The sequence below is a fragment of the Ips typographus genome, linkage group LG4 (genome assembly GCF_016097725.1).
Source record: "Ips typographus isolate SLU linkage group LG4, UJ_Ityp_2.0, whole genome shotgun sequence".
Classification (NCBI taxonomy): Eukaryota; Metazoa; Arthropoda; class Insecta; order Coleoptera; family Curculionidae; genus Ips; species Ips typographus.
In genome coordinates this window covers 11,891,705-11,910,452 of record NC_138425.1, presented here as the reverse complement: position 1 = coordinate 11,910,452, position 18,748 = coordinate 11,891,705, and the positions used below count along the sequence as shown (strand labels likewise).

General features: G+C 35.0%; 2 protein-coding genes and 2 long non-coding RNA genes across 4 annotated transcripts; 3 read left to right on the top strand and 1 right to left on the bottom strand.

Annotated features, from left to right (window-relative positions):
• Positions 1-407: 407 nt before the first annotated feature.
• LOC145728466 (uridine 5'-monophosphate synthase-like) lies at positions 408-2,041 on the top strand. Its single transcript, XM_081978719.1, has 3 exons — positions 408-737; positions 792-1,095; positions 1,740-2,041. Exons 1-3 carry the CDS (start codon positions 588-590, stop codon positions 1,964-1,966), a joined length of 681 nt encoding a protein of 226 aa, XP_081834845.1. The 5' UTR covers positions 408-587; the 3' UTR covers positions 1,967-2,041.
• Positions 1,959-8,771, bottom strand: LOC145728459 (chitin synthase chs-2-like). Its single transcript, XM_081978712.1, has 24 exons — positions 8,611-8,771; positions 7,523-7,761; positions 7,368-7,473; positions 7,127-7,314; positions 6,878-7,071; positions 6,619-6,822; positions 6,272-6,428; positions 6,013-6,221; positions 5,805-5,958; positions 5,544-5,750; positions 5,358-5,486; positions 5,134-5,299; positions 4,903-5,078; positions 4,644-4,850; positions 4,364-4,590; positions 4,142-4,309; positions 3,957-4,086; positions 3,721-3,902; positions 3,416-3,668; positions 3,070-3,347; positions 2,832-3,014; positions 2,608-2,772; positions 2,314-2,554; positions 1,959-2,260 (listed from the first exon to the last, which is right to left on the bottom strand). Exons 1-24 carry the CDS (start codon positions 8,670-8,672, stop codon positions 2,070-2,072), a joined length of 4,416 nt encoding a protein of 1,471 aa, XP_081834838.1. The 5' UTR covers positions 8,673-8,771; the 3' UTR covers positions 1,959-2,069.
• Positions 8,772-9,885: 1,114 nt separating this feature from the next.
• On the top strand, positions 9,886-14,472 carry LOC145728074 (uncharacterized). Its single transcript, XR_014177989.1, has 3 exons — positions 9,886-10,224; positions 12,455-12,720; positions 12,776-14,472. It is a non-coding gene; the product is annotated as an uncharacterized LOC145728074 (long non-coding RNA).
• A 2,938-nt stretch (positions 14,473-17,410) lies between these two features.
• Positions 17,411-18,319, top strand: LOC145727917 (uncharacterized). Its single transcript, XR_014177955.1, has 2 exons — positions 17,411-17,627; positions 17,696-18,319. It is a non-coding gene; the product is annotated as an uncharacterized LOC145727917 (long non-coding RNA).
• Positions 18,320-18,748: the final 429 nt, after the last annotated feature.

The window sequence follows — 18,748 nt, the reverse complement described above, 5'->3', positions numbered from 1 at the left end:
AAAAATATGTGACTGACACTGTTAAATTGTCGCTTAAGTGATATGTGGAAACAAATGGCCACCATAGCAACAACACCAAAACAGTACAGCGTAGATGACAAAATTTAAGGGTAACAAATAACTACCCGTAGCAAGCATATACGAGACGTTCCTAAATAGTTCACATTGCACAAAATATGAATTTTTTTCTTACTTTACGCTGCTTCTGATGGTCGTAGATAAAATGTTGTACATCACCCGTGGGGTATGGCAAATTAACGTACTCGTGTGATCACCACAACTCGGTCTACGACCTCGTCGTGGCAACACTCCCACTCGTGACTATAAAAATGCTCATACCCCACTAGTAATGTAAATAACTATTATTATAATTACAAATGTTATGGTAGAAATTTTTGAGAGAACCATCGTGTGGTACCCAAAAAATTCTACCTGGCCCAGTCTAACAGACATTCTACGCATTTTTTTATCAGTCAATAAGTGTTTAGTGCGTTATCGACCTAAAACCGCGCGCTTAGCTTAAATCTTAAATCATTGTATTAACGTCGAGTAATTTCAATGTCACACCAGTAGAACGCGGTACCAGCATGACTGAACCAAACCTAACCTTAAAAGATATAGCGGTACGACTTTTCAAAGCCAATGCCATTAAATTTGGTAGTTTCACAACACAGAGCGGTGCAGTGACCCCGGTGTATTTTGATCTTAGAGTGATAGTGAGTTACCCCACTTTATTGGTAAGTTTTGTTTACTACAAGTCCACGTGTTTAAATGCGCAATAATGCTTCCAGAAAGACTTGTCAATTTTATTGAGTCAACGGGTGCAAGAACTGATCAGAGAGAACCAAAAAACCGAAACGTCCCCAACCAGAACCGTAGTATGTGGGGTACCAATAACTGCATTGCCAGTCACCACATTGGTGGCGGTTCACACCAATATTCCTATGATTATGAAACGGAAAGCTGCCAAAAGTTATGGAACCAGAGAACTGATTGAGGGTGTTTGGGAAAAGGGAGATACTTGTATTCTCATTGATGACGTGATTATGTTTGGGGATAGTATTCTGGAGACTGTAGATGATTTAGTTAAAGCAGGTATAATCATTGTGAAATTCTAAAGTGTGTGTCAAAAATGATGAATTACTATTTTTTTTTTAAGTTAACTTGAAAGTTAACTACTTGGAAGACTGTCAGATTGTATTCTCACACTAGAGTAACATGATGGTAGATAAAAGATAACAATTTTTTTCTGCAGGAACACATACATGATTCATTTACTTGTCAAGATATTTTCAAGAACAAATCTGATGTAAACAGGACATGTAGTTTTGCAATATTTCAAGTAGAAAGACCACTTTGAAAGCTTTGCTTTAAAAAATTCTTTTATCAAAAAAATAATTTTGAACAGACAGTGTGTCTCAAATTGTTTCTACATGTATTGGAATCTCGGTAACCGTAAGAGCTACAGAACAATAATACAAAATAATATATGAAACTTATTCCCTGTTTCTAAAGAAAATTGGAAAAACCTCAGAGAATATGTAGCTCTTACGGTTTTGCAGAAAGTCCTATTAACATAAAATAATTACTAGTCTAAGGACTGGCATTTTTTATGCAATTTGATTAAAAATCCTAATTTTTATTAACCAACTTTTCCCATTTTCTACATTATGCACACTTTGGTCACCAACAAATCGAGATCTAACAAGTCGTTTTTGCTAAATAATACAAATTTTTAGGCTTGAAATGTTCACAAGTTGTGGTGATATGTGACAGACAGCAGGGTGCCGTTGAAAAGGTTGCCAAAAGAGGCATCCAAGTACAATCTCTGATCACCATCACCGAGATAATGAACTACCTTCTCGAAGACGACTACGTCACTAAGGAAAGCTGCGCCCTGGTGCGCGACTATTTGGCCAAAAGCCAAGTAGCTGATGTGTTTAATGAAAAGTGCAATGGAATATAGTATTGTTTATCAAATTCCATTTTCACTAGGTTAACAAATATTAAGTTAACAAAAATATATTATATTTTATTACAAGTACAGTTATTATTATTATAGATTTTGGTCAGGCTTGTGCAATGTCTTCTTCAAAAGCTGGATTATCATATTGCTGACCTAGTGAACCTGTTTCATTCATATCGTCGGGGAAACTTCTTAATGCGATGGGATCAAATGGACGCATCTGGGATTTCCTCATTATAGTGGTGCGTCTACGTTGGATGGCCGCAACAGTTTTTCTTGGAACAGCTACGTCCGCTGTAACATTCAGATTGTACAAGTTGTGATAAAAAAATTGTTAGAAAACTCACTTTCTTCCCCACGTCGAAGTTTAGCCATTCGGGTTGCAAAAGCTGAATCCAAATCGTTAATTACCGCCTTCTTCTTTTCCTTATTTTTCGCCAGGCCCATGACAGTTTTTCTTCTAGATACGTGCGCATCCACTTCTTCATCTTTCTCGTCATCTCCGTTTACACCCCTGAGTTTCACCAATTGTCTAAATAGTTTCAAGGGATCTTTTTCCAGTATTTCATCTTCAGTCAAGTCTTCAATCTGTATTATAATTAATAAACATTATCTATGATGATGATCTTCACAATTCTTACCTTAGCGTTGCTAATATCAATATCAGTATTGGCCATTATATGAGCAAAAGTACCAAACCTGTGCAGCATCATAGCTGTAAACTGGATACCCATCAGAAGAAAGAAGAAAATCAAAAACACAAATCCAATAGGTTCTAGCTCCAAGTAGGTTTGTTGCACCGTAATCTGAAAATTTAATGCATAATCTATATAGGTAGTATTACAAGAATTTAAATGTAGCTTACTTGATTGGCGTTCACTGTAGTTGTGTAGGTGAAATTCACCGTAGGGTTAAAAGGCCACTGCAAATGTAGAATATCTTTTTTCAAAGTCAACAAGAACACCACCACAACATAAATGATATTCAAGGCAAAGAAGCTCATCGCCATTTTGTCCCTCAAGTCTTTTAGATCTTTAGCCACTTTTTCCTACAACATTTCAGGTTACCTTACAAAACAAAATTAATAGAAAATCTACACGAACTTTATCATCTTCAACTGGATGCAAGTATTTGTCCAGCAGTTCCTTCCAGAATGTTTCTTCTCGTTTGTCTAAGAAAGTCACGTTACCCCTGATCAACTCCCCATCGTAAAACCAGCTGTTGTTCTGTAAGTCATCTGAAGGGGTTCCAATTGACTCTTCTTCGTCGAGGTCGTCGAAATCACCACCTCCAAAACTAGTTGACGGTTTTTCTAGAGTTGACTTTCTAATGGCGGATGGTCGTGAGTGTATAGAAGACATTCTAGTTCTAGCCTTAGAACCTGTTTTGAAAAAAAATAGTTTTGTCAATTCAGATCAGGACCACTCTGTAGACAATTTAGCGACATACCTTCTACTATGGTCGCCTTTTTCTTTCCACTCGACTTTTTAGCCATTTCAAATTCAGGATCTAAAGTTATACGTTCTAAATCGTCCACTTTATGCTCAATATAATCAACTTTCTCCTGGATTGTCAGTAGAGAGTTACTGATCATCATTAAGTGTTTTGGGTCCGATTTACAAGACATAAAGAACTGTTTTATGCTGCTCATGGCCTTCTCCACATACGATTTTTTCTTCACTGGTTTTTGAGGTGTTGTGTCCTGTTAACTGAATATTTAGCATTTAAACTAATATTAAGTAAATCGAACTTACACCAGCAGCAGGTTTGGGCAGTACGGTAACCTCTCGGGTACCCCAACTGACGTTGTTCATGTTGAAAACTGAGTAAATGACCAACAACATGTACATACTGGGTACGGTGATCAGGTAGATGATGCCGTATTTCAGGCAGTAGAACTCTTTGGGATGGATTATGCCTGCTATTATGTACTCCCCTAAAAGTGAGGGGTAGTAAGGTTCAATAATCCAATGAGAAAGTTAATAAATACCCATCATGATGAAGAAGAAAAGAGATGAAGGTGCCAGAATTCCGTCTTCATGGATTTGCATCGCCACACCAATTAGTACCATCAACATTATCAAACCATATAAACCACTGATAATTGCGGCCATAGTTAACTGTTTTACAGTGAAATAAGAAAACTGTTTTTTTCATTTACTATGGGTAACTTACTTGAGTATCAGATTTACAAAATACACAAGTCAGGACGAACAATAAAATGGGGCCTACATTCCACCATAAAGCTGAGTATTGAGACAAGTTGAAGACAGTGACAAAGGCACCCACCAACATCAAGAATATTGTTCCTGGACCAATTACTGTACCGATCATTAGAACGGTCTGAAATTTGTTTCATCGAGTATTGGAACCAAAATTAGTAACAATAAAACTAACCTGGTACCAAATATAGGGAGTAGAAATATCATCATTGACACGCTTGATATGGGATGAGTCTTCTAGTAAATCCATGATATTAGCCATAGTCGAAGGCATCCATCTTCTTCTTTGATTGTAAAACTCGTTGAATCCTTCTGGGCAATGAGTGTAGGCGTCAGAGGCTGCTGAATACTCAACTCTATACCCTCTTTGCAGCAGTAAAGTACACAACCACCTATCTTCGCCTGAAATATCTTTTGGTCAAAATATCGTATGCAGATAGTAAAATAAAGAAAACCTTGATCATACTGCACGTAATGCCGAGCTTCAGTAGCTCTAGTAGTGTATCGGGCCATAACATTGTGATCCATAAGGGCGCTAGCCCTAAACAAGGAAAAACAGCCAGGGGAACAAAGTACACAACCTATAATGTGTTCAGTGGCCTTTTGCATCCAATGCCCTACCGCATATTCGAAAATTTGATACCACGACATTGCTCCTGAACCTAAATCCACAAATTATTATTAACACAGTACAAGTTGCTTGATTAATCCTACCAACTGGATGGATACGGCCGCAAGCAGCCCCTAAATTGTCTTTTTTCTTCATGTATTGAACCAGCAGATGAACGGCTTCAGGTTGGAAATCAATGTCCCCATCCAAGGCAAGAAGGTAAGTGTTTTTAGAACGGTTGGAAACTCTAATTTCATTGTATTCGTCGTTATCAACTATCCTGGAAAAATCATATAATAAATAGATTTTCTAAAAATAGCAGATGAATCACTTACTTGTGACCGAGTAAATAGTACATGTACATAACTTGAGACCATCGCTTTTTGGCTCTAATTTTAGCTTTATCCTTGAGGTGACAAATCATTTTGGTTTTTCCTGGTAACGTCCAAATTAAACGACCCCCGTAAGGAGTTGGATAAATCACAGGAGGACGTATTCTCACTAAAACCATCAAAAGTTCTTTCTCTCATTTTGTCAGTTTTGTTTTACTATTGATTACCGGTGGTTTTATGTACTTCTGAGGCAGCATCCCCAATAACCGCAATCAAATCTTGAACGTAAGTGTTTAGAGTAGGATCGTTGTCGTCTTTTGATTTTCTGAGGAAAGCATCGTCGAAGAAGATGTGTGCTAAACAGATATCTCCAGGTTATTAATAGATTCACAAATAGAGTTTCTTCAACCTACTTTCCCATTCATAATAACCTTCATCCGGGTAGTCTAGGTATTGTTTTACAATTCTATGAGCGGCTTGGTCTTCGTCCATTCTGAAAATTGACTTCAAAAACTCTATCATTTCTTCTGGGGTCTCGTGCCACATGGTTGCGCAAGCAAATATTCTGGTAATCTTGTCTTCATCGATGTTTAACAAACTTTTTTCATGTACGTCTTTAGCTGTAGGAAGATTGTCATTTAAATAACGAAGCTGCTGCTATTTACGTTCATTACCATCATCTTTCATCAACCTATCAACCACATTCCTTCGGTTCATGGCTATTGATTGGTCGATAAGAAACGCGTCGAACATTGGTCTCATAAAAAGTTTTTCAGTTGTGGCCAGTTTGGAGTTCTTATTGACCCAAATGTGTCTGGTGATCCAAATCTGTCAGTAGGCTCTTTTAGTACAGTGTAAGTACTAGGAAATTACTGGACTAACCTGAGAAAGCAACCAAAACAACCACAACCAAATGTGTTGCCCACCAACAAAATCGCTTAAATAAACCAGAGGTGGTGAATTGAAAAACAGATAAAGCGGAATGGTTCCGTCGTAGATGCAAGTACTTTTAGCGTAGTAACCGCAAAATATCACCAAACCAGAAATGAGTACTGGTACCACCAAACTGATAGGTAAGGCAAAACTTGCAGCTAAAAATTCCTGTTTAACTATCATGGAGTTCAGTTCGGAAAAATAGTACCTTGAATCATAATTTTGCAGGCAAACTTTCCAAAAGCATAACATATGTAAGTGGCTGCTATTCCAATACCCCAAACAATAAGTTGTCCGGAAAAATCGCTGGTTATGGTGTGAACTTTACCGGCACTTATTCCTGCTCCTGTTATTGTAGATGCTACCTAAATATTCGAGTGTTTGAGTTTGTTAGTATTGTGAAATACTACTTTTATGATAAAATGTTTTTTTCCCAAAATTGGTGTTATATTAAATAAGATCAGACATTTTTGAGTGATTATTATTGATTAGCCAAATTGGAATTTTAAGAATCTTTCTTGAAGATTTATAAATTGCATAGGTATTTTAACTTACCTCAGATACTGTTAGATTGTGATCACTAAAAATCGACTCCATGTTGGTAAACAAAAACGTAAAATCCCCTTCTCGTATGTAAAGACTTATTAACAAAGTCCCGAAGAAAAGAATACATTTAATGGGTGCAATAAAGGCATAACAAAAGTATTTGCTGTTTGGGAACTCTTTTCTTGATTTTGCCATTTTCCGCACCAGGTCGATCTGAAGAGTTTTCAGTTTTACCAGATTTGCAATATTTAAGGATTTTGTAACATACCGCTGAAGTTTCTGATAAAAAGTTTTCCCACCATCCAGCTGATATGAGGAAGAGTGAAACTGGAATTAGCCAGAAAATTGGATCGTTAGTGAGTAAAGGCCAAACCACAAAGGCTGACAGTTGTGCTGATAGTGCCAAAATGTCGAAGGCAAAATCGAAACCTTGCTCTCTATTTCCGTGTATCAGTGTCAACTCTGAAATTTCACAAAACTTTGAAATTTCTTATTTTTAAATGTTTGTCTTTATTACCTAAAGCCGGAACAAAAGACATGGCATTAGTTAGCATAGCTCCTTTCACCACATCCATCTCAGGCAGTACGTTAAATACCAGTAAGCTACTTCCAATTGGCGGTAAAAGTTCCGTAAGCAATAAAGGAAGGAACTCCGAAAAAAAGTTGGGATATGTGAACGTTTTGAATAGAAGAATTCTTACAGATCTACGAATTTCAGGTGGTACAATAGTGCTAACAGTTTGAGTGACTAAAACTACCTGAATAGTGTTGCAGCTTCTGGGACAAAATACGTAAAACTTATCAACCAAATCCATGTAGCTCTTTCGATATTTGGCATCACAAACTCGTACTGTCTTGCAGCATCTGTACAAAAAATGTATCCTTTTAACTGTTTAAAAAAAAAACAACTTACCGAGATATTTATTGCAGTACTGTCTGGTGACATTTTGCTTAACTTGCGACGTCATAAACAACAGCACCCCTTTAGAAACGACGGCAGAACCCAGAACCACCACGAAAACCATTACAATAGTGGCAACTTTCAGAAACTTGGTACCATTGTCGATAAAACGGTACTCCACCGTGGAACCCACTTCTGGTTTTCGATGGATTATTTGAAAAGTGTCCCATGGTTTTACTTCTTCTCCCTGTCTGATGTTAATTAATGTATTCAGTTAAATAATATTTGATTAGTGTAGTAGTCATCCTGAGCAGACATAGTTATTTATAGTGAAGTAATCAATTATTTCAAGATTTGGGGAAAAGTAAACATATTGATAACAAAACAGCTTTGAAATCATACGTATAGATAAGATCAGGTTTCATTGTAATACTAAAATTAGGAGAAATGGTAATAAAATGGTCGTAAAATAATTTGAAAGCCTTTAAAAAATAGATTTTTTATAATTGGTCTACTTAAGGGATTAACATTTGATTATCATGGTCGTAAATCATATTGACCTTTTGTTAGATTAGATTGTTGGTTTGTAAGTATCCTTATTTTAAATGCTTTTAAACCTATAATTTGTATTGTTTCAAGTTTTCAATCAATAAATCAAAGTAGGATTAATTCAGAAATTCATCCTGTTTAAGTAAGTTGGAAGAAGAGCTAGTGCGAAAGTATTTTTACTGGAATCAATTCAAACGTATTCAAACGTAAAACGTATTGTTAAAAATGCAACAAAAAAGCACTGAATCTGATTAAAAAAGTGAAGTATATATCCCAGCTATCTATTATTGGATATTATTATTTGCTATTCCAAAGAATAACATTAAGACTTTTTTTATTCCAGGCTAAAGCCTAAAACGTGTATCCTAATTTCCGCTTTACGCTTCAAATAAAACTTCCTTTGTATTCAATTTGATGACAGGCTTGCCTCCGTCGCATAAAGGGTCTCATCAGCATTATTTTAAGCTGATTACGGGGCTTGCACTTAAACGTTTCGCTTTCTACTTAAGTGAAGTACATTATCGCATTCATCCAGAAACCTTAAGACTTACCTTTCCGCTGCTCCTAGCAAAGAATCCTCGTCGTCAAAATCACTAAACTCGTCGTCATCCATTTGGACTGTAGGGGAATAACACCAGCTCCAGAATCACTATGTTTGCTTGAGGTTTACCGGAGAGCAAATATTTTATTTCGCTGTCTAATTTGCAAATATCTGGAGGACGATCTAGATAAGATAAGCCATATCATTTTGCTTTTTAATCACAATCCTTAGTGAAGGATTAGATGTGTGAAGAACGTATCTAATGATGTATTGTTTTTCAAGATTATGTGACACCACAATTGATGACTACGAAAAAAAGTGATTTCGTAAAATGTCAAATTAAGTGGGGAATTCTAGATTTGTAGGAAATTGGCAAAATATTTGTTTTTCAAACTGCTTGGATTGTATAGGGTCACATCCAGGGGATTACTGTTTACCATAAATTCGAATTTATTGGAATTCTAGAGATGCATTGTATCCAATTAACGTTGCTAAAATAAAGATGTGGGTAGGTTGTAGTAAAGTAGTTAAAAGACTTATACCAACAATATCCAGTTATCAGTATAAGCAAATCAGTTTTCGATAACAAAGGAACTTAAACGTAATTAAGTTGGCTTGCAGCTGGTTGTGTTAGTTCTAAGGGAATCAGTTACAAGCCGCAGTGTTTTCGCTATCCATCTCAACTAATTAGTTAATAACTGGAACGCTAAAACAATCGAGAAGCGAATTTGCTTTCCATTAATTAAATGAAAAAACTTTCTGACTTGTTGAGCTCCATAAACACGGTTTATGTTTCCGCTGATTTTCCCAACACTAGAATTAACGGTTAGTTTCTGCGCATAAAGTTTTATTCCGTAAACACTTAACGGAAATTGAAATCTTTAAGGTTGAGAGGTATACGTGGAAAGCTTCTAGGAAACCAAACTAAATAAATCAGAAACTTGACTGGTGCATTACGACTATAACAACAGCCTAATTAACAGAAAAGTCTAATTACCTGCCTCCAGGCAACATTTAACTTTCTTCAGTTTAAGTTTTAATTTCGCGTTTAAAGTTGTTTAATCACATGCCTGGATGAGTTTTATTCCAAAGTTTACATTTTCCAGGTACAGAACGGAACGAGATACTTAAAATGGCAAATTTTTAAGGTGGCAAAAGGCTCCCTGCTGCTAATAATACAAAACTTTGTCTGTGTCTGAGAAATTTACGATTATTTTATGGTGATTCTGATTTGTAATGTGATTAGGGTCTTTGTAGGGGATTTCTTTGTTCAGAAGGATTAAGGTTTTGAATTTCGTTTTATTTGCAAAGTAACATTCTGTGAAATGATTATGAAAGATAATTATCCATCACGGTTTAATCCATGATTTAAAAAAATAGTTATAGTTTTTCATACAGTAGTTATATGATGTGTATTCAGTTGATTATAATAAACCACGATGCTAATTCTATATCAACTTGAGATAATTCTAATAATAGACAGTTTCATAGAAGCAAAATTATCAACTAGTCGTAAAACGAACGTACAGAACATACATTTGATAAACAGCCATAAAAGTAATCCTAAGAAAAAGTATTTTAAATTTTGGAAACAAGGGAATTTGGGGGGTTTATATTCAGTCTGGTGAGTAATGTTTGGATTTACAACCGAAAATGAAAACACAAGGATTTGCATATTATAAAACTGTTCTCTCATTTTCTCTGGAGCCTTGTCAAACAATCAATAATAAGTGTTCAGTTTCATTATTTGCTCCAAACGTGTTTTATGTATTTAGCAGTGATTTATTACATTTAAACTGGATCGCTTTAAGCAAATATTTGTTTAATTTATTGGATGGCTATAGAAAAACCCCATATAGACAGTTGTTATTAGCTTTTAGGGCTCCAGGCTGTTCATTCTAATAATTCTTCAATATTTAAACATTATCCTGAACCTAATTTTCAGGGTATTTTCTCAAAAGGCCGATAAAAGTACATTATTTAGAAGTCAAAAATGTAAGCTTCTCATCAGAAAACCAGAAGTCTTTTCTTTTATATCCTGAAAAAAAACCTTTTTTTATTAAAGTTAACAATTCTCCTTAAGGTAGAGCAAAAGCCCTGATTAAACTCATTTTGTATTAAGGTAAAAGCATTCATTATGTATTGCTGGAATGTTCTCAATCAAGTGATTGCCCTCCAAAGAAAAAGGTCAATTTTACGTCACGAAAAAGTAGAGCCCTAGAGGTTTGAGAATGATGAATGGCCAGAGAAGTGTCGCTTTCCTTAGAGCCAATTTGAACGCCTTAAACATTAAATAAAAATCATATAACGGAGATATCCATGTTTTCCAGAAACGGAATAAAGGACGCCAATCAAAAAAGACGCTCGATATTTATGATGTTTGCCTCCGGAGTCCCGAAACTATAGGTCGTAAGTGACTTTGTGTCCGTTCAGCTGGTAAAAGTTTCCTTTGATATGGGAACCGAAAAATTGCACGATATAAAATAACGTTACGGAGTACTGAATGTAAATTTCCTGGCTAGTTTTTCTGTAAAGTGAAGCATTTAGAATATTTATGAAATATAAATAGAGCTCAAACTTTGCTTTTGAATAAAATTACTTTAAAATTGTCCACAACAACACACCAAGTTATAAAGCATTTTATTTTAAAATTGTAGCAATTATGTATTACAGATTCATGATGTGATCAGAAGGCTCTGAATATATTTCTCTCTTGGTTTAATTTGGTTTTTCTTAGCCCTTTACTGAATTTTGTTAGTTACTTAGTAGCTATCGAATTTAAACCAGTCACATGTTGGTCAAAAAAAAAGCAGCAATCTGAAAACTGCACATACTACGACTGTGACAACTGACAAAGAGGATTCAACAGGAATTAAAGCTATAAAACACAGTTTGTAAAGAGTGTATTTGAGAGCTTTATTAACTGAATTTTGACAGTTGATACGGTAGCCCCTAGCTGAATATTATTTTTTGAGGAAAACATGAATTAATGGAGTAATTATCTTGACAAAAGTGAATTTCTGTATGGTTCAATCTATACAAATGTGTTTACTCTTTAATGCAATATAGTATTTAAATGTATCAAGATTTTAATTTTAAATATTTAGAAAGAGTTCCAGTGACTTAGGTCACCTAAGTCATGTTTCCTTAACCACGTCTTTACTACTCAACCTAGAGGATTAAAATTTTTTAGTGAGGTTATTTTACAATGTTGCCATCTCACACTAAAAAAATTAACACTCTGGTATGGGTGGAAAACAAGAATATTTTGAATTTGACTTATGAAAGAGTTCCAGTGACTTAAGTCCTTGAGGTAATCTTTCCTCAACTATTGTCTTACTACTCTATCTAGGGAATTTGTAGTAAGGATACCCCACAGGGTTGCCAAGTCACTCTAAAAAAATGGACAGTCTCACTAGTATGGGTGACAAAGATTTTTTTTAAAGTGACTTATGAGAAACGTACTTAGAGAAAGTTACTACTCAACTTAGGATGAAATTTTTAGTGAGGATACCATACAGTGTTGCCAACTCACCTTAAAAAAATGAGTAGTCTTACTGGTTAAAAAACCGGATTCTAAAGTGACTCGTAAAAGTGTTCAAGTGACTTAGGTTATCATCCCTCAATACTACTCAACTTAGAAGGATGAAATTTTTAGTGAGGACATCATACAGTGCTGCCAACTCACCCTTGATAAATGGATAAATACAGAAATATTTTTAATCCGGTATAAACAAACTAACAAACATAGATCTTCTGCTGAAGGTTTATTAACGACTAGCCATGAAAGCCTAGTAACTAAACAGAAATTCCAGTTCTCTTGTTGTTAACATCCTTTACTTTATCTATAATAGAATAAATCTTCGAACAATAGAGGATCGATTGAGACTACCCGTTCCAGACAAAGCGGTTTTTCGTAAACCTGGAAAATCCATCTGAATCTACTTCAAAGTTCATCGCAAAAAGTATATGAATGGAAAGGCGTCTCGAGCCAATTACCGAACAAAACAGCGTCTTCCTTGTGTATTTGCATTAAAATGCGGTTTTCTAAAATATTACCGAAATAAGTTAGGACGTGTTCAACATGGAAATTGTCCTATCCGTCTTCTAGTAAAAATGGGTAAGTATATTAGGTTTTATAACCGTAATACACCCTATACATTATGCCAATACAGTGGGAACATGAATATTACTGAGTTAACAAACCCTGACTGCCAACATAGGATAATTAACTGCCATGTGGAATTGCCTCGTCCTGAGGAGGCAATATTGGCACTAACTGGGTCCTGTTTGTTGTTGTTATTATTCCGGCCGATACGTGAACACAGCAGGCCTCCTAGGGCACCTCGATTTGCCCCCCATATTTGAAGTTATTGTCCACCAAACAGAAGGTTTACACGGTTTGTGCTTTCAGTTTGAATTATTACTGTTGGACCACATGGATTCCAGTTATGCCCAAAAGTGAGTACATCACAATTTATAACTTAATTAGTTAATTAGAGGAATTAACACACTAATCGATTACTTACTCATCATATTAATCAGCATTCTAAAATGGATTTCACTTTGAGTAAATCACGCCCACATAAATTGTATGCGTAACAAGAACAAGGATTTTGCATGCAGCTGTCTGGATCCGATATTAAGCCGTAACATTACCGTATTGCCGCTAATTAATAACCGGGACTGTTCGATACTCGAGGATCTGTCACTAACATTTGATGGATGCCTATAGCTGAATTTCATGTTGGACGCCATTTTTTACTCTGTAACAGCACCAGCGCAAAATTATAAATTAGCTACTATGGCATAGAAAATATAAAGAACAAAAATGACGGTTTTAAATTTATAAGGACCGGATTTGCGTATATTCGGTGCAGGGACCTCAGTTTGCGTTAATCGTATTTTACGAGGCATTTGAGACTGGGGCAAAACGGCCGGAACTGCAATATTTGCCTCCCTCCGATTTGGAAACTGCGTAAATCATACTCAATTTGCCGTTTTAGCAAACTTTTATCTACTTAACTTACTCCCATGTTTTAATAATGGTCGTATCGTTATTGACTGTGCGCCGTTCTTACAGTATAAACGTGCCACTAAAATTTATTACCACACGCAAATTCCCTTCGTAGATATTATAATTAAATAGATAATGTAAAGTTTGTATTTTTGGTTCAAACAAAAAATTAAATTACAATACACCCACGTACTTGTCACCTTGTCACACAAAAATTTCTAATTACGCTTTAAGCTTTGAGCTTAGATGTAGATTATATTAACTCCTAAATAATATTCAACTTTCTCACATAAATTGCAATCTTGAAACATCACCTTAATTAATTCATGTTTATTAAAGATGTTCATTATTAAGTTTAAATGAAACGAATTTTCTGTTCCTTCTACCATACTTACTTACCTTTTATTTTGAATGCTTGTGATTCAATCGACAAAATAACCGACCAATTAAAAGTTATCTTATAGAAATCAAACCTCATTAAAACTTTTCGTACTTTACGAGTTTGGCTTGTTTGCGTTTTCTCGCGCAATGCAATGCCGAATAAAAATCATAAATAAGTCCTAATAAGAGGATTTCACAACTTATTTAAACCACAAGTTTTCCATCCATTTTCGCATTATTTCACCCTTTCAGCGTTGTAAATTTCGCAAATATATTAGGATGTCACATCTGGTCTTAATGTGTTAATATTGCTTACAGTTTAAGGAGAAGGGTTAAATGCCACCACATGTGTGACATATTTTTATAAGATACTTCACCAGGCAAAGTAAATATATTCTCTCAGGAATTTCTAATAAAGGTTTCAGGGCTAAGAAAGTCTATCTAAGGTTTGCAGATGCAATTTAAGATAAGCTGATTACGAAAAATTTCAATGGTATGTAAATTTGGAAAATTGTGAAGCGGCAGCGAGGCGAAAAGCACTTACCTAGAGATTTTTGATTAAGCGGCGGAGTTGAGAACCCCGGTGGGTTCCCGTAGAACAATTACCGAAATTACGAGTTTTAATAGACTTTTCATTATAGTTTTAATATTTAAATTTTTAATAAGCATGCAAATGCAAAATGTTTTTTAACAGGTAAACTTCCTAACAAGATTATTATGATACCTAAAAGGTCGCAAGTTAAATAATTTGTGTTTATGTACTTAACACATTTGATGTCCCCAAATATTAATTATCGTGAAAATAGTTTGCGTAATTTACATTTGATTTTCGTAGCGTCAAATGTTTGGTTGAGCATGTAATTTGATTTGTATATGGACAGTTTTCCCGTTATATGGACAGTTTTGGTTAAAATTTGATGGAAACATCACATTACACAGAAAGACACAATTACAAAAAGAATTTTTAAAGAGTCTAAAACGTGAAAAGGTTGACTCAGTTACTATTAACTCGTATTTCACTTACCTAGTTTCTTCCTAGACTCTTTCGGAATGCACTTTGTAACAACCATGGAAAAATTGGTTGACTGGAAAGTTTAATAATGAAAATTCGCTTTATGTTGTAGTAATCCTTTGAATTTCTGGACTTTTATTTAAATTTAAGATTTACAGTAGTATTATTAGATTTACAGTGTTAATTTTGGACCAGTGTAAATTAGCAAAAGTGTAAGATTTTTACGGAATAGACATGTGTAAATTATCCAGATATTGCTGAAAACTATGAAAGTGATGAAGGCGGCGAGTTTTAAAAATATATATAAAACAAAAAACAGTATGATAATTAAGAGCGCTTAAGCAAAACTCTAATACTCACTATCGGGACTATAACATGATTGATAAAACCAAATGGAAAAAGAATTAAATTTGAAATTAACTTTCTGCCAGTTATCACTGCGTTTATCCAGTTCTAAGAAGGTGTAAACCTATTCCACTAGGTGCAGAAAGTCATTCTCAGCATTTTTGCTCGTGAAAATTTTCCGTAACTCTAAGCGTTTCCGAGATAGTCACATTTTTCATTTCTTTTATAAATTGCATCAAAATTTAGAAAAATACTTATTACCGCAATTTTTGGGGATTCGATGACTGTCAAAAGCTCAAAATGTTTGTCTTGCACTGCTCTTTCAACTCGTGCTAACGCCAACACGATTGCACATATATAGGGTGTTTAAAAAACAAAAAAACCAACAGTTAAATTTTAAACTAACTAAGTAAGTATAAACCTAGTCCATTGGACACAAAAGGTCGTTCTAGAATATTTTTGGTTTGATCATATTTGTTGTATCTTTTTAATGCTTGCATTCCTGTTAAATTGCTCAATAAATTATGGAACAAATCAGAAATTGTTTTACATAGTTTTGAATCCCAGAATTATATGTAAAAATGACATATTAATCATTTTTGTGTCTTCACAGTTATCATCATTTTGTAAACAATTTATGATTTCAAGCAAATTCGTCTACTTTTTTGAAACATTCTGTAATCCAACAAAACTCCGGTGAGAATCATTCTTTGCCCTTAACACGTTGTAAAAACCTTTTCTACCTCGTTCATTAATCTCCGGGGTTTGGAGACAACGCGAAAAAAACTGTTTTTATTTCGCTCGTTTTAGAGCTACGGCAAAACAATAGATAAATCGGGACGCATCTGTTAGTAATGTATTTCCGGAATAATGGCAGAAGCTCGCTGACCCTTTAGCCTGGGACGCGCTCAATCGATCGCGACTCCGTCAGTTTTTTTCACTAAAAGACAAACTTAACAGTCGCAACTTCAATTTAAAGGGCCAAAGATAAATAAGCATGACAAAGATTGTGTCGAAACGAGACTTAATTAGCTTGCTGGAACAATGTGAGCTGCTAATGAACAACTTTCTAACAGACAATGAAAGCCGGGAATTTAAAGGTAAAAAACTGAATCTAATGTGATTCCAAAAAACTGTTGAGAAACTACATTTTGTTGCTAAATCCTAAAACTTCTTTATCTTGAAGATACAAGAATGATCATTGTGAAAACTAGGTCAAAGTCGTTTCCACAGCCTGAGGGTATAAAGTAAATTTGGCAAATAAGCTTAAAGTTGATGGCATGAGCCACTATGTGCGTTTTGGTTAATGTTTTCGTCATTGTGACTGTTCACTTTTATGGACGGCAAGAGGGACATTTTGATTTAAATTATGGACCGTTGGGGTGTATGTATTCGAAATATTTTAGGAGAGGCGTGCTAGCCTCTTGGGAGAAAGCCTTAAATATGTAAGAAGTTTCAAACCGTTAAATGTTAAACAAAATAGGTTGGATGTTTAAAATGTTCCACGTATAACATTATAATTAATGACTGACTGTTAGAGTGATGAGAAAGACGAATTTTTTTAACAGTCTGTAAAATATTATGTTTTAAGTTAGAAATTAACACGTCAAATTCCCTTTCTAGCAAACCAAACAAAAAATAATTAGGACTGCCATTTGACTAGTTTGGTATTTTATTTATAATTTTGTTATTAAAGTGATGAAGGCTGCAAATTTTCTAACAATTGTGGCAGGAACTTTTTTTTTTGGCTTGAATAAAAACAAAAAAAAATTTGCAGATGTATAATAGGGTATTAACACAAACAAGTAGGACCTATCGACGATATAATAAGTATAATAAAATATATATATATATGTCTGTTCATTATGTTTTAAGCGATACATTATAATGGTAGTACATCTAAGCCTTCACAATGTTGCCAAATCTCAGAACGCTATTTCAGTGTGTTTCAAAGCCGCTTCTTTGAAACCCGGTATTTCATGCCCAATCAGAAAGCAGGGTTTTTGTCCTGTATGGGAAGATGAGGTCGCCATTTTCTTGAGTGAACATTCCATTGCTCTCTGCTTTACCAGAACGTGTTATTTTGTTAGTTTTCGGATATTTTATCCAATTACCCTTCAAGGGGATTTAAAATTAAAATTAACAATCACCTGGTACTGCGAGACGCCCTGAAGAATAGGCTTATCGCTCTGTTAGCCCTGGAAACCCAGTTTCTTCAGCAGGAATCGGTTGGCTTCAGCCACGTTTTAGTTTTTTGTGCAGATCTGTTATGGTGAGTTTTCTATAGCAGTATATTAATTTTCTGAGTGGCACTGTGTAACTTACTTTGGTCTTTTGAAGATCTGAGGGAGTCGACTCCTACCCTGTTGTGTAACAGCCAGTTATACCCCCTGGAATGGTCGTACAAATCCAGTAGAGGTTGACCCGACCTGCACCATATTACGCCAAAAGTCTGACATCTTTGCGACCTTGCAATCATTTTCGCCAGCAGTACTCCAAGCATCCATTTGTAGAGATCTTCAGATGAAATAGAACTTCAAGAACCTTCGAAGACACCAGGTTCAAGCCTGTGTACTAAGGCCAGTTTACTCCAAATCTTTATTTTTATTTTCTTCACTGTTTTCACAAACAAACCACTAAACTCAGATTCAAAGAAACACATAACAAAGCTTCCCTTTATTAAAGTTTTGCTCACACTTAAAACTTTAAATCACTTTGATACTTCCGATCGGCGAAACATAACAAAGGTTGGTTTATCTTCTAATAGCAATTACATAAATGTGAACTATAGTCGACTATAGGGTGATACCATTTGTCAATTATAATTATACGCTATCTCAACGTTTTAACACCGAATAATGATTTACCTGCTATTTACATTATTATAAACTACTCATCTATTGAACTGTAATAACAACATGGTATGTTGAGCAAACCCAGTAAAGAGATTTCATAAAGGGAAAATTAATTTGTGTTTATTTAGTGTTCACTAGTTGCGTTGATACCCGTTCGTAAGATATTTTCTTTTCATTTATTTTCGCAGTTTCCTCATCATCAAAACTGCGTGGCGCCCATTTTAAATTTCTTTTTTTTCTTTCTTTAATTATTATTGAAAAGCAAATACAGTCATTTTAGAAAATTGCCTTCGAACCCATAGTGCTCACCAGATGAAAAGCTGCCGTTTGCATTCCTTATTATTTTAGGCAAAATAAGGTTACACAATGTGTAATATTTTAAATTAATCCCTCTGGCTTCTTTTACTGAAAACATTGATCAAACCTTCTAATACAGGTTAGTGGAGTTCATTACAGTGCAATACCAAACTTCGGGACGAATTCACTTTTGGATTTGTTGGAAACTTCCCCGGCACACAATTCCCGGTGCCATGCCGTG